Here is a 16,168-nt window from a genome sequence, read left to right on the forward strand (position 1 = left end):
AAGAGTTCACCAATGCCAGCACAAGTAAAGACATATTTGGGGATGACGATTCAGACACATCTTTTGAGGGCTTTCCCGACAGAGGAGCGGGTTCTGGCAATTCTAAGCCAACTGGAGATATTCCTGTCGGACAGAGCTCAACCTGTGAACCTGTGAAGAGCTTGCTGGGCCAAGTGTCCTCCCTCTTGCTTCTAGTTCCAGGGTCTTGTCTCGGGATGCGTTCTTTGCAGGTGTGTCTCAGGAATCGCTGGGACTTTAGGGAAGAGAACGCGTTCATAGTCTGGGATGATCCTTGCCTGAAGAATCTTCGGTGGTGGTCAGAAGAACATCATCTGACCACCGGCGTAAGACTGGGTTCCCCTCTTCCAGACATTCATCTGTACACAATGCCTCAGATCGGGGTTGGGGTGCAACCCTGGAGGAATCTCAGGCTCAGGGTCTTTGGAGGGATCTGGATCAGGAGGAGTCCATAAACTGCAGAGAGTTAAGAGCAGTAGAGGAGGCTCTAAGTTGCTTCTCAGAGCAGGTAAGCAATAAGACAGTAGCACTGTTTTGCGACAACGTTACTGCGGTGTCATATCTCAAGAAGGAGAGGAGGGAACGAGATCGCAGGCATTAAACGGCATAGCACAGGGAGTTCTCCGTTGGTGCGAGGACCGCAGAGTTTCTCTCATTCCCCAATTCGTGTTAGGGAAACTCAGTGTATTGGCGGACACTCCGAGTCATTTGTGGGAAGTTTTTGGGGGAGAATGGACTCTAGTTCAGGAGGAGGTGCAACTTCTGTTGAAGAGATGGCCAGCGACAATAGACTTCTTCGCCACCAGGTTGAATTTCCGCCTCCCAGTCTACTTCTCCCCAGTAGTGGACCCCATGTCCTGCGGGACAGATGCAATGATATACTCCTAGGACAACATGCAAGTGTATGCATTCCCTCCATTCAGGATGATCCAGAAAGTGCTGGCAAAGCTCAGAAACTGCGACAACATGCAGATGACTTTGGTATGCCCCTTCTGACCCCAGAGACCTTTGTTTCCGGACCTTCTGGACTTACTGATGGAAGTCCCGTTATTCCTTTCAGAGAGGAAAGATCTTCTCAGACAGCCTTATTTCCATTACAGGCAGTCCCCGGTTTACGACGGTTCCGACTTACGACGTTCGAGGTTACAACACTTTTCAAATATATTCATCAGAAATTATTTCCCGCTTCACGACGCATGTTCCGGGTTACGACGTCGTCACGCCGATCCGACGGAAGAAATTTGGCCCCAAAACGGCAGAATAATCATAATTTGAAGGTTTTTATGTAAAACTCAATAATAATGCAGTTTACGTCGTTTTCAATGCACCCAGAGCATTAAAAATAAGGTTTTCTTATGATTTTTGACGATTTTCGACGATTTTCCGGTTTACAACGATTTTTCGGTTCGACGCGGGCGCAAGAACGGAACCCCTGTCGTAAACCGGGGACCGCCTGTACTTCCATCAGAACCTTCGCGTGCTGAAGTTAGCTGCGTGGAGACTGTCCAGCGAGTGTCCCATCATTCAGGACTCTCTAAGGCAGTGGCTCGACAACTGTCTTCCTGTCTGAGGAGTTCAACTAGAAAACTGTACCAGGCCAGGTGGGTGATGTGCCGTAGTTGGTGCCGTGAAACGGGCATAGTATTTCGCGTCTGTCAGTGGTGAAGGTAGCAGACTTCCTCCTGTTCCTGAGAAAGGAAAAGAGAGTATCCTATTCTATGATTGCTGGTTATAGGTCGATGCTCAGTAGCATGTTCCGATTTCATCTCCTGGAGCTTTCGACCAGCAGAATTTTACATGATCTTCTTAGGTCTTTTAAAATAGAACGCCCAATTCTTCCGCTTCGGGCCCCCCCTCGTTGGATTTAGCTGTTGTGTTAGGTTTCTTAAGTTCTGCAGCATTCGAACCCTTAGAGTCACTGTTCTCAAGGTGATTAACTAAGAAGGTATTATTTTTAGTTGTGCTGGCTACAGCCAAAAGAATCGGAGAAATTTGGGTGGTGTCGAGGACGATATCCTTTTTGAGGAAAGATATTTTTCTTTCATACCTGCCGGAATTCGTTGTAAATCCGAATCAGAAACAAATCCTCTTCCCAGAGCATTCAAGGTCGTGTCCTTGGAAGATTTCGCAGGAGGCAACACTTCCGAAATCCTGCTATGTCCGGTTAGGGCTCTGAAAGTTTATTTGTCTTGTACCGAAAAACTGTTGCCTTGCCGAAGAACATTATTCGTTTCCCCTAATTGTCCATCGTGTTCTATTTCTAAGAATGCGATTAGTTTCTTCCTACGAGAGGTTATTCAGCAAGCATCGGAGGGTTCTTCATCGCTTTCGGGTGCATGGTATTAGGGGAGTGGCGACATCTTCGGCCTTCCTTAGGAATTTTTCGGTGTCGGCGATCTTAGAGGCAGCCACTTGAAAGTCTGTGTCAGTTTTCACGAGTTTCTACCTCAAAGACATTAAGTTTTCTTTGGAGAAGGGTTACTCGCTGGGTCCCTTTGTGGCGGCCAACTCGATTTTATAATTACGTAGTAATGGGGGGTGGGGGGACTAAAGGTAATGAATTTAGTCTAAGGAACTTAGGATTCTCTGTTGGTTGGGATTCACAGTGAGAGTATTAAGTTTGGGGTTAGTACTGTGAAGTTAGGCAGATCCAGTTGACAGGTTTGGTTTCTTCAACCTCTTCTGCGCAGACATTGGCGGCAGCGGGCGGCGAAGAACTCGAAGATACTGCACACTCAACTTCTCCATACATGAGAGGCTCCAATACCCACATGGGAGGTTCATCGTACTCCTCCATACATGAGAGGCTATGAATAGCCACATGGGATTCATCGTTCACCGCTGTACATGGGAGGCTCTGATTAGCCACGTGGGAGGTTTGTCTTCCTCCCCTCCATTCATGGGAGGTTTTGAATACCACATGGGAGGTAGCTTGACTCAGACAGTACCTAGACATGAGACTGACGTCAGGGGTACTTTCTCTACAGGCATCCTCACCTGCTGAGTGGGATAACCAGGTGAGGATACATTCATTTTTACAGAGTAGGCGAATAATGAGTTACCTGCTTTCCCTGTTGGCAGGTCGGGCTGAATTAGATTGATCCCACCTCCTCTAAAATTTTCTTAATCGGGCTAATTCAGGTGTTCAGGGAGTGTATTGCAATATAAAGTTTTCATAATAAAACTAATATTGTAATAATTACTTGAACACCTGAATGATTCCCACCCTCCTCCCCACTTCAATTTGAATAGTGAATAACTCAATTGGGGGATCTTGGGCCTCACTCGGCCAGGAGTTGCAGCAGTGTTGCCAACGGTACTTCAGGTAACTCATTTGACAAGATTTCCTGAAAGCGTTGGTAACACTGACAATTAATTACCCACTTAGTGGGTAAATAAATTATGGGGATGTAGTTCAGGCTGGTCAGTGACCAGGGCTAATTCAGGTGTTCAGGTAAGTATTACAATATTAGTTTTCAAAAACTTCTTTCAGCTTTCTTCTGAAGATGAAAAGAGAAACCCACAAGATTCCTGTGTGTAACTTGTTTACTTGTAAATATTTTCATATTACTTGAATCTCGAGTACTTTCAGGTCCTAACTGTGACCCTTTTTCAAGAGATGTGAAGATGGTCAGGCTGGTTCAAGGCCCAGCAATCTATTGGAATGTCTTCTCCCTGTGCTGTCATTTATATGATGGCTGTCCTGGTTTCCATTCTCTTGAGAGTTGTTAATCCCCTCCTGTTGGTCTGATATCCTGATCTGATGGTCAGTGGGATCAACCCTTTTGGTGAGTGAGTGGTCATTATCGGTTTGTTGGGAAGGAGACCTAACCTCCAGGTCAGAAGGGTCGATCTTAGCTTCTTTTAATATTAAAGCTCGACTTATGGGACCCTCTGAGGTAAATCCTTTGTTTCCTTCTATCACTTTAATCTTTCTGATGAGTGCCTCTTCCACTACCCTCCTATGACTGATGTTATGCTTTTGTATATAAGCTTACTGTTTTTAAAATCTTAGCTGTGTGGTTAGCTGGAGAACTAGGAATATACTTAGGTAAATTTTCAGAATCGCATATTAAACATTCAGTAGATTTCATAGAGGAAGTTAAGAACAAGAATATAAAGGGACACATGGTTAATTTTGATGTAGTAGCTTTATTCACCAATGTCCCCTTTAGATAAAGTTTTAGAATTTCTACAGACTAAACATAATGAGGGCATTTTCAGTCCAAGCATAGAAATAAGTGTCTTCCTTGAGTTGATCAAATTATGTGTTAGTGATACTTACTTTACGTTTAAGGGACAAGTATACAAACAGAAATATGGAGTAGCTATGGGGTCCTCATTATCACCAATACTTGCTAATATCTATATGGAATATTTTGAGACCAATTTAGATCCTAATATTAATGTCTGTAACTTAAAATTGAAAGGTTGGTGGAGATATGTGGATGATATTTTTGCCATTCTGCAGGGTGATGAAAGTGGAATAGAAACTTTTCTAGATGAATTCAGTAGTTTTGATAACAACATCCAATTCACTCTAGAGAAAAGTAACAATAATAAACTGCCCTTTTTAGACATCCTGATAGAAAGGAAAGAAATAGAATATGAATTCAGCACATATAGAAAGCCCACACACACACAAACTCGTATATTCATTTCTTCTCTTTTCATAGTCATGATATAAAAATAGGTGTTCTAGCAGGTTTATTTCTTAGGGCAGTGAGAATGTGTGACCCTTGTAAGATAGATAAAGAAATAAATTACGTTGATAAAAGCTTTGATACAATTAGTATACCCGGAATGGTTCAGGAAAAGGGCACGCAACAAATCTAGGAGGATTTTTTTACCGGGAAAATGCAGAGAGTACATGGAATACAGAAAACAAGAAAATAGTTGCCCTCCCTTATATCCTAAAATGAAAGAAATATATAAAAAATGAAAGAAATTAAATATAAATTTGTGTATACCTTTGACAACACTGTAAAAAACAAAGTACAGTATGTAAAAATAAACTGGAAGGAGAAGACAGTAATGCAGATGATACAGGGGAGGTATACATAATTAATTGCAACAGTTGTGGAGACAAATATGTGGGTGAAACAGGTAGGGGAATAAGGACTAGAATCCAAGAACAGAAGGGCAGTACAGCTCAACTCACAGGGGAGTGCTATAGCTGGGCAGTGTTGGGAAAAGGACCTTAGGAGGGATTTTAAAATCAGTAGGCTTATATACAAAAGCAATAACATCAGTCATAGGAGGGTAGTGGAAGGGGCACTTATCAGAGAGATTAAAGTGATAGAAGGAAACAGAGGATTTACCCCAGAAGATCCCATAAGCCGAGCTTTAATATTAAAAGAAGCTAAGATCAACCCTTCTGACCTGGAGGTTAGGTCTCCTGCCCAAAAGACTGATGGTGACCACTCACTTACCACAAGGGTTAATCCCCCACTGACCATCAGATCAGGATATCAGACCGACAGGAGGGTAACAACTCTCAAGAGAATGGGAAACCAGGACAGCCATCATATAAATGACAGCATAGGAAGAAGAAGTTCCAGAAGATTGCTGGGCCTTGAACCAGCCTGACCACCTTCACATCTCCTGAAAAAGGGTCACAGTTAAGACCTGAAAGTACTCGAGATTCAAGTAATATGTAATTATTTACAGGTAAACAAATTATACACAGGAATCTTATGGGTTTCTCTTTCAATATTAGTTTTATTATGAAAACTTCATTTTTTAAAAATTCCTAAAAATATAAATAAAAATTAGGCCTATTAGGGGAGTAATTGCACCAATCTGGATACCTATTGTAAGTCTGGATATCAAAATCAGAGTCAAAATATTCAAAAGAGCCTAAAATACATCAGATAAGGTCTTCAGATGGTGGTTTGTATAAAAAAAGTACTAAACCAAGTTACAAGTAGCTCCAGGATTTTCATAAAACCTTTTCTTGTACAGTACATCCTGCCAAATGAGAGCCATTGCTTGGGTCAAGCAGAGATAGTTGTTATTGATGAAGCTGCAGCCATCCCACTACCTCTTGTTCAGAAACTTCTGGGGCCATATTTGGTTTTCCTGTCCTCAACTGTGTCTGGATATGAAGGAACAGGGAGATCTCTATCCCTGAAACTGATAGATCAGCTGAGAAGAGAGGCAAAATATAAGCAGACTGAGAAAAATGCTGGTGAAGAAACCCAGACTACAGGATTAAGCAGAGTCTTGCAAGAGGTAAGAAATCTTATTATCATAGAGATTAGACTTATGTGATGATCCTGCAGGCTTTTCAAAATGTCACCAATGACTAATTCTGTAATTCAAGGGAGGATCATCAAGTACAAATGCTTAGACTTGATGCTTTTTGTGTCCAGTGTTTCACCTGTGAATGTTAGATTCATGAAACTATTCTTTAGCAATTTCACTAGCTTACTTTTATTTGAAATGTGTCATAAGACAGGGTTTAGTTATTATGATTATATTTTGCATTTAAGAATTTCTGTTTATTTTGTCAATGATAAATCAGTAGTCTGATTAAACCATTGTTCATAATAATAATAATGATTGGTGGTGTTGTACAGAGATGTGCTTGAGATTAATGCCATGCAGCAGAGTTAATATTATCTCTTATTGAATCATATACAGTAGGTGTTATCATATTGATAATAGTAATGAGGTCTTTGAAGGTGGTCATAAAAAAGTAGTAAAGTGTTTATTTGTTTTTATGAAGGTACAAATATAAGTATTTATGCAGAGTACAAATCAATTCTTTACAGTTGCTCCATAACTGGTGAAGGATTTTTATTTTAATTTTTAGCTTTGATCATCTTTGAAATAAATTTGCATTGCTCCTTTATTCCTTATATTTTATATGGGTATTTTGTGTCTTCAGTCTAATTTTTTCTTACAAAGGGTGAATATTGACATGCATTCATGTAGAGTTGATGGGGAATGTGCACTTTCCCATCTCGTCTGGCTTTTGCACTTGGTTTTCTGAGTTCCCATCTGGTCAAATGAGGACCTAGACCACATGGGAATTCAGAAAACAAAGTGCAAAAGCCAGAAGAGTTTGAAAAGAACACGTTTCCCATCAACTCTACATGAATGAATGTGGGTGTTCATGCATGAAAGAAACAAATAGACTGAAGAGACAAAAGCATCCATATAGGAATAGATGAGCAATGCAAATGTTATTTCAAAAGATGGTCAAAACTAAAAAATAAGGCTTTCATCAGTTAAGGAACAATTGTAAAGAAATAGTATGTCCTTTTTCCTGATTTCATGAGACTTTGTATACGTCTCTTTCCTGTTACTTCCATATCTACTACTACTTTGATTGTGAATTTCTTGAAGTTATCAGCATCCCTTTTCACCACATGCCCAAATCATCTTAATCGTGGCGATTTCAGTATTTTTTAGCCATTGCTCATCACATCACCATTTCCTTATCAGTAAGATGATCTTCCAACCTCAACCTGGCCATGAATCCTAGCATTCAATAGTCATTCCTTTTCAAAATCTCCTCCATTTTCTGCACGAATGCCAAAATTTCTTCTGCACAAGGTAATGCAGATCTTATGCATGAAGTTTGTTTGAATGCTTCTTTTTGTATATGAGGAATCTCTTTTGAGGACCCTTTCATTATGTTTTTGCATGTTGATCCAAAGATCATTGGTCTTTGAATCAACAGCATATTTCTAGTTATCAGTACCCTAGCACTCTTTCCACTTCATCCAGGTAATTGCTGCTTTTTTTCGTACTACTCTCTCATCTCAGATCTGCTTCACATCCAGTGTTCTCTCAAGGTAACAGAAATGTTCTGCATCTTCGAAGACCTGCTCTTCTACCACATCATGCTGCTCTCTTCCTCATTTGATCTTGGACATTTTAGCCATTGAAAATCTCTTCATATAAACTTTCCAATTCTGAGTCAGTTTTTGCCATTGGTTGTTACATTCAGTAAATGTTAATGAGTTTACTCCTACACCTGCACAGTATCCATTTGTACACCTTGATTGTGCATCCTCCTCTTCCTTTACAGTCAGTATCCCTTAAACGCCTATTGGACGTATCATACGTCGACTAAAATTGTCTGTTGGGTGCCGAGTGGACGTACCGTACGTCGACTACAAAAAATTTCAACCTTCGGTCAACTTTGACTCGACCGAAATGGTCGAAAAACGCAATTGTAAACTAAAACTCTTACATTCTAGTAATATTCAATCATGTACCTTCATTTTGCAACAAATTGGAAGTCTCTAGCACAATATTTCGATTTATGGTGAATTTTTGAAAAAAAAACTTTTCTTATGCACGGGCGGTAACTCAGCCGAAAATTTCATAAATTCTTTCGTCATTTTGTCGTAATTTTTGCACTGTTCTATATTAGCCGTTACACAAAGTTTTATATATGAAAATGTGCGCAATTTCATGTACAATACAGCAAAATACAACCCATGGTTGTAGCTTTTATCAGTTTGGAAATATTTTCATATTAACCACAATAACTGCCAAAATTTCAACCTTCGGTCAACTTTGACTCGACCGAAATGGTCAAAAAACGCAATTTTAAGCTAAAACTCTTATGATCTAGTAATATTCAATCATTTACCTTCATTTTGCAACCAATTGGAAGTCTCTAGCACAATATTTCGATTTATGGTGAATTTTTGAAAAAACTTTTTCCTTACGTCCGCGCCAGAAATTCTTTCGTCACGTTGTCGTAATGTTTGCACTGTTTTATATTAGTCGTTACATAAAGTTTTATATATGGAAATGTGCGCAATTTCATGTAGAATACAACAGAATATAACTCATGGTTGTAGCTTTTATCAGTTTTGAAATATTTCCATATAAATCACGATAAATAGAAAAATTCGACTTTCGGTCAATTTAACTCGATGAAAATGGTCGAAAACTGCAATTGTAAGCTAAAACACTTACAGTCTAGTAATATTCAATCAATTAGCTTCATTTTTCAACAAACGGAAGTCTCTAGCACAATAGTTCGATTTATGGTGAATTTTTTGAAAAAACATTTTTACGTCCTCTATACGGAATTTATGCATCATTTTGTGATAATATTTTCTCTGTGTTGCTTTGATCATTTTAAAATTTGTTATATACCAAAATCATCGCAATTTAGTGTACAATACAACTAAAAAAAATTAACTCATTAGCTTTAACCGTTTTGCTTACAGCGCGATTTGTATACAATTATATACGAGTTTTTTTTCGCTGTCATATATTCCAATATTTATATATGATAATGATATTTTTTTCATTTCTGATGGTTGCATACTAAACTTTAGGCAATAAAAAAAAAAATAGCCAAAAATGAACTCTTAATCTTAAAAACTAAGCATGCTATGATTTTTTGAAAAACTTTTTCGCTTTGGCGCTTAACTCACTAACGCTGCCGGCATACGGGAGACGTTTTTGTAAATAGGGCTTCGGCGTTAAAGGGGTATACAGCAATGCAAGATTTTTTTTTTAATTGAATGATTTTTTACCAGAATGCAATTTCCCCTAGCAGTGTGTTTCAGATCAAATAACAAACACTGCTACAGTTAGATTTTCAGGACTTCATGAAAAAGAAACATGAAAAAGAAAATTATTTTGACCTTAATAGCAGAAAATTACTATTCATAGGAAAAGGTACAAGGGTTTTTCTCAAAATAAAATGTCATGTTGATTTTGATTAAAGATGTTTTGTGAAAAAACATTGTATGTACTGTCTATATGTGATATGAAATTATATGTACAATAGACAAGATTTTCAACTGCTACCATCACTACTGAGGTTTCCTTCGATGTTTAAAAAACTTACAACTGTTCCTTTATAATAGAATTGATGTGTAACAAACCCATTACTTACTGTAATTAGTCCATATCCAAGATCCATTTTTTAACAAATAAAACAATGATTGTGGCAGTGCTGTTTTACTCCTATAGACTTTAGGGTCCCCAGTAATCAACTGACTTACTTTTTTGTGTCTGTGATGCAATCCAGAGCTCACTGGATTCCACAGGTTTTGACTTTTAATTATATATTATCTTCTATATATATAAAAATGGATGTATGTATGTATGTATGTTCCACATAGACTTTGAAATGCACTGAGCAATTTCAATCAAACTTGGTATACATATGCCTTATCATCTGGGAAAAAAAATTGTGGGGGTAAGACATCACTGGCACAAAGGAGGGGTGGGAAAGGGGTGAAATGTAAAAATTACAGAAAACAACAGATATTAGTGTCTAATCCATAGTTTTCAAGGTTGCTGAGATAATAGTGACACTCCCGATGCCCTTCAAGTCCAAGTTCAGCCCTGATAGGTGGGAGGGGGGTGAGAAGGGGGTGGAAAGGTGGTGATATGTAAAAATAACTGTAACGACAGATATCAGTGCCTAATCCATGGTTTTCAAGGTCTCTGAGAAGAGTAGTGACACTCCCGATGCCCTTTAAGTCCACATTCAGTCCCCTAGGAAGGCGGGTGGGAAGGGGGTTACATGGAAAAACAATAAAAGGTGACAAATATAAGCATCTAATCCATAGTTTTCGAGGTCGCTGAGATGGATAGTGACACTCCTGATGCGCTTCAAGTCCAAGTTCAGCCTTGATAGGAAAGGGGGATGGGAAGGGGGTGATACAGGCAGTTCCCAGTTATCGGTGGGGTTCCGTTCCCGACGGAGTGACGACAACCGAAAATCGCCGCTAACCGAAAATTGGTGATAATAGCACTGATCCCCGGTTAGCGGCACTGATAACCGGTTAGTGGCGCTGCTGATAAGAGGCAATCAGCGCTGTTAACCGGTTATCAGCGCCGATAACCGGTTATCAGCGACGAAAATCTGGTTATCGTCGTCGCTAGACAAGCGCCATAAAACCGGATCGCCAGTAACTGAGGCTGCCGATAACCGGGGACTGCCTGTATGTTGTTTTGCTTATCACCGAATTGGATAACAACAGCCGTTTTGCTTGTATTTCAACCATCATACGGTAATAAACAAATACCGTAGTTATAGTACAAATGCAGCTGAGTAGAATAGGACTGATATGTTTTTACATTGTACCCCTTTTTGATATGGATAAAAGATCGGCAAGGAAGTATATTGCTAAATGTAAGCTGCAAGTTATAGCTGAAGCTGAGAAAACAATGTTCAAGCTGCTAATGACTATAAATTATCATGCATCAGCAACATGGATGAAACTTGACTGTAATTAAAATTGGAGAGAAAGTATTTTAAACAAAACTACGGGGCATGAAAGAACACATTACTGCTATTTTTACGCCGATAAACGATAAATACATAAAGTTTGTATTATGATGAAATCAAGTGATTAGCGAATGGAATCTTGATTTTTTTACTCAAAACAAATGCCCCAAAATGGCCAACGTCATCTATTAACACAAAAAAAAGCTAAATTAATTTCACAAGACATATTTAAGTTATATTTTGACTTAAAAACAGTTCGTATAATGAAAAATAACCTTGCCCCATATATATAAATATAGTATCTAGGGATTCATTTACGCTAACTAGAAGCAAGAAAAGCACTCTGAACTGAGGTAAGTGAAATAAACTTGCCACGTAATCGATTTTCAAACCAAAGCCTTGATCACTATGATCGCAGTTTATAATACAAAAGCAGTATAGAAGAATATATACAACATTGTTGGATAGAGTGAATTAAGGCATAACATTTTAAAAGATCCATGGAAAAGATGCATAGTCATGATGTTGATGTTTGTATGATACAATATGTAAATATAGAGTACAGTACAGTATAATGTAGGCTAGGCTACCGTATATGTATACAATATACCATAGTGTAGGCTAAGCTGATTCTTGTTTGTTATTCAGTTTCTCTTTGTATTGAATTCTCATAAGTTACTCTGCATGAACCTCCAGAATTAGCTGATATTAATAAATACTATACTGTGTATATATAGAGTATACTTTATAGTGTAGGCTAGGCTATCATGTATGTATACATGGTATTGAATACCCTAATGTAGGCTAGGCTATATTTGAGATACATTTTTCCAACAAACAATGGTTTTTTTGGAACCTAACCCGATCGTAAGTAGGATAATACAGTGGTACCTCGGTTTCCGACGCTAATCCGTTCTAGAAGGAATGTCGAGATTCGATTTTGTCGAATTCCGAATCAATTTCGACCATAAGAAATAACTGAAAATGGATTAATCCGTTCCTGACCACCAGTCACTACTCCAACCTTGTCTTTTTATACAAAACACTACACACATTACAATTAAATAAGTTCAGAGTTAAATAACTTACCTTATTAGAAGTCTTCTTACAGTTTTAAATGCATACTGTATCAAAAAATTGGCCTACCAGTGGTAGACCGAAAGCGCTGCAGGCTAGGCTAGGCAGCCCATATGCACTCCAGAATGTACTGTAACGGAAAACGCACAAAAACTGTTGTTAATGATAAATACAATGAAAACGAGCCTGGTCATTACATTAAATTAATAAAACAATATTAAAAATAAGCCAAATGTACTGTAGAGTCTGTTATAAAAATTAAGAAAAACGTCTTAAGTTACGTCGGCATCGGCAGTTTTGTGGCAAGCGCGAATGTAAACAAACCAGAGCGCTGTCCTGGTGGCGCATCGCGGTACTACTGTAATTACATAAACATTAAAAACGTTCAGGATTGTATTAATTTATGGTAAATTCCATTCAGAGTCTACTGTAAGTGCTTTTAAATGCGTGGGAAGAACGCCACCAACAACGCCAACTAAGCGGCGGCGCCTGATAAACACTTTTGTTTACAAACATCATATGTTTAAATCGACGGGTCGGATCGCGTCGGGTCGGATTCGGTTTGTTGTTCGGGAACCGCGCAAAGTTTACTCGGCATTTCGTGTCGGAACTCGATTTTGTCAAGTTTCGGTATGGTCGGAGACCGGGGTTCCACTGTACCTGTATAAGCATTTTTAGTCTTCTTTCGTGTGTTTGAACTATCAAAATAGGCAGTTCTAAGTATTTTTAGAAAGCTATTCACAGGGGGCGGGATGTGGTATGCATCCCCCGTGAATTTGGGGTTTTATCTTTGGATTAATTTTTGTGGAATTTTCCACTTTTGCTAAAATTTATTGGACCTGATAAATAGGAAAAGATATCGTAGCTGGGACTGGGTTTATATTTGAAGCTAAATAGTGGGAACTGTGGTAGGACCATAAACTGTCCAATAATGTTTGGACCTGAGAGAAATCAGATTGATAGCTCAAAGCTGGAAGTGTTCCACAGGGCTGGATCATGGATTCCAGGGACGTCTGGTTCTGGGCATAGGACTCTCAGGTATTCTAGCCAGGTTGCCCAATATATGATTAGGCTAGGAATGATTGTATTCTTGTAATACTGTCAGTCTTAGCAAGTGGATTTGGCTTACACTTGGCCCACTCTAATCATGTGCCATCCTCTGTGGGGTAGGGTAGGGATGTGGACGTTTGGGAGTCAGCTCTCACTTGTGCCATTGGTGCGAGAATAAAGTTCACGAAAGGCTAATGATACCTTTATGAGAAGTAGAAATAAAGATTCGAGTACCCCTGGACCCTTTGATGTTACTGTCTCGGCTCAGTTGATGACTGCTGGCACCTCCTCCTCTGACAATCTTTGATTAGAAAAATCCAAGAAACATTCTAGTGTAATTATACTGGAACCCTATACTCCAGTACAGAGCAAACCTGAAAATATTAAATATCGTCTTGACCCAACCGTGACTCACTTTGACTCCCTCTTGCGAAGTGGAAGTTGGTCAGGGTTTGTGACCTTAGAAACAGAACGTAAAATTTCAGCCCTAAAGTTAGAAAACTACCTAGTAAGCAGACATTCAACGGCAGAAATGTCATTTAGACAGATAAGAGAAAAGACATGGCTCATAGAAGCCACAACAGAGAGTCTGTCTGAGGACTACAGTATATATCTATAACAACAATAGATAATATAAATGTAAAAAAATAAAAAAACATGACACTATGGATAGCATTCAGGGTACTAATTGTGCTTCTAGATAACAGTGACGAACTGATTGAAAAGAGTATTCTCTTGGACTCTCTTAAAAAAAGATATCCAAAAGTTCAAGATTGTGAGGTATATAATATACCGAGTAAACAAAAATAAGCAAATGTTAAAAGTTGCAAAAATAAAATTTTTGAAGGTCAAGATCTACTTCAAAAACTAAAAATATTAGGCCAAAACAGAGAAATAAGACCATATGTCCCAAAGCCACTACTGTGTCAAAATTGTAGTAAATATGGGCATGCAAAGAAATATAGAAGAAATGAACCTGTGTATACGTATGGTGGATCTGAAGAACATGCCACACAATGGAAGTGCAGTGAACCAAAGTGTATAAACTGTAGGCAAGACCATCATGCAAGATCCATCTAAGAAACATACATATTCTTCAATAACAAGAACTAGTAATGAAAGAAAAACGCATACAGATACTGTAGTAGTAATGGAACAGAAAAATAAATCTCGAGAAGAAATAATTACTTTCCAGAAAAAAACTAAGATTGTAAAGAACCAACAAACAGGTGCAAATGATATGGATAATATTTTATCAAATTCGTTTGAAATATTAATGCAAATAGCTCAAGAAGATGCTACCACAGAAGTAGCAGAGGAAAGTTGTGATGGACTAGAAAATCAAGATAAAAAGAGACCTTTGGAGAGAACACCACCCAAAATGAAGAAACCAGCTATTATTAGAGAAACAGCGGTTAAACCAAAGACAAAGGATGTGAAGAAAGAACAAAAACAAAAACAAGCTAAGATTATACCTTTGCCTCCTAAAATAATAGTAAAACGTATGGAAACAGATATCCAAAACACCAAAGAAGTAGAAGAGATCCATACCATAGATAACAATGATTATGTCAAGGGAGAAGAGATTACCCCATCTCCAATAATTGGTACAAGAACAAATGAAACAAGAAATATATGTGATAACAAATGTGGATGTAATGATTGTTTCATTGAATTGTGCAATAATAACAAAAGATGGTTTAACAAACATTATAAGAAATTTGGTGAAATATAGAAAATAAAGAAACCACTTATTTGAGCACCCATGAAAAAGGTTGTGCATTGCACATTTAATATATTATAAAGAAAAACAAGTAAATGTTGTGAGTAAATTATAAGAAAAATCCAAATTGATAATACAAAAAAAGAAAGTAAAACTCAACCGCCTTAACATAATATTTCAATAGCTATATTATACAATGGAACGTAAATGGCCTACAAACCTGATTACACCTAGGAAAAGTACAACGATTACTAAAAGAATATGAACCAATGATATTATGTTTACAACATATCAGTAAAACTTTGTCAACAATAGGTAAATACCCCTTAGCATTTACATTATGAGAGGAAGAAAGAAATTTAGGTACAGCCATATACGTACATAACAAAGTATGTTATGACAAAGTACCCGTAAACATTACTGACTTAATTACTGACTTACAAATATCAGGTATTAAAATACGAATAAAAACAATAACTATGTAATTTATAATTTATACAACCAACCTAATAAAAATTACGACATTGATAAACTGAAAGAATTACTTAACAATGCGAAGGAACCTACATTAACCCTTAAACGCCGACTGGACGTATCGTAAGTCGACTAAAATTGTCTGTCGGGTGACGAGCGGATGTACCGTACGTCGACTACAAAAAATTTCAACCTTCGGTCAACTTTGACTCGACCGAAATGATCGAAAAACGCAATTGTAAGCTAAAACTCTTACATTCTAGTAATATTCAATCATTTACCTTCATTTTTGCAACAAATTGGAAGTCTCTAGCACAATATTTCGATTTATGGTGAATTTTTAAAAAAACTTTTTCCTTACGTCCACGCGGTAACTCGGCCGAAAATTTCAGAAATTCTTTCATCATTTTGTCGTAGTTTTTGCACCGTTTTATATTAGCCGTTACATAAAGTTTTATATATGAAAATGTGTGCAATTTCATGTAAAATACAACAAAAAACAACCCATGGTTGTAGCCTTTATCAGTTTGGAAATATTTTCATATAAATCACGATAAGTGCCAAAATTTCAACCTTTGGTCAATTTTGACTGGACCGAAATGGTC

General features: G+C 38.0%; 1 protein-coding gene across 5 annotated transcripts in view; it reads left to right on the forward strand.

Moving 5' to 3' along the window:
- l(1)G0020 (RNA cytidine acetyltransferase l(1)G0020) overlaps positions 1–16,168 on the forward strand; it is an 803,858-nt gene that overhangs the window by 475,655 nt on the left and 312,035 nt on the right. For all 5 annotated transcript variants that reach the window (XM_067102059.1, XM_067102057.1, XM_067102060.1 and 2 more), the window contains one exon: positions 5,983–6,252. In XM_067102059.1, coding sequence (XP_066958160.1) covers positions 5,983–6,252 — 270 coding nt within the window. The remainder of the gene's footprint in view (positions 1–5,982; positions 6,253–16,168) is intronic.

This window comes from Macrobrachium rosenbergii, chromosome 58, assembly GCF_040412425.1.
Source record: "Macrobrachium rosenbergii isolate ZJJX-2024 chromosome 58, ASM4041242v1, whole genome shotgun sequence".
Taxonomy (NCBI): Eukaryota; Metazoa; Arthropoda; class Malacostraca; order Decapoda; family Palaemonidae; genus Macrobrachium; species Macrobrachium rosenbergii.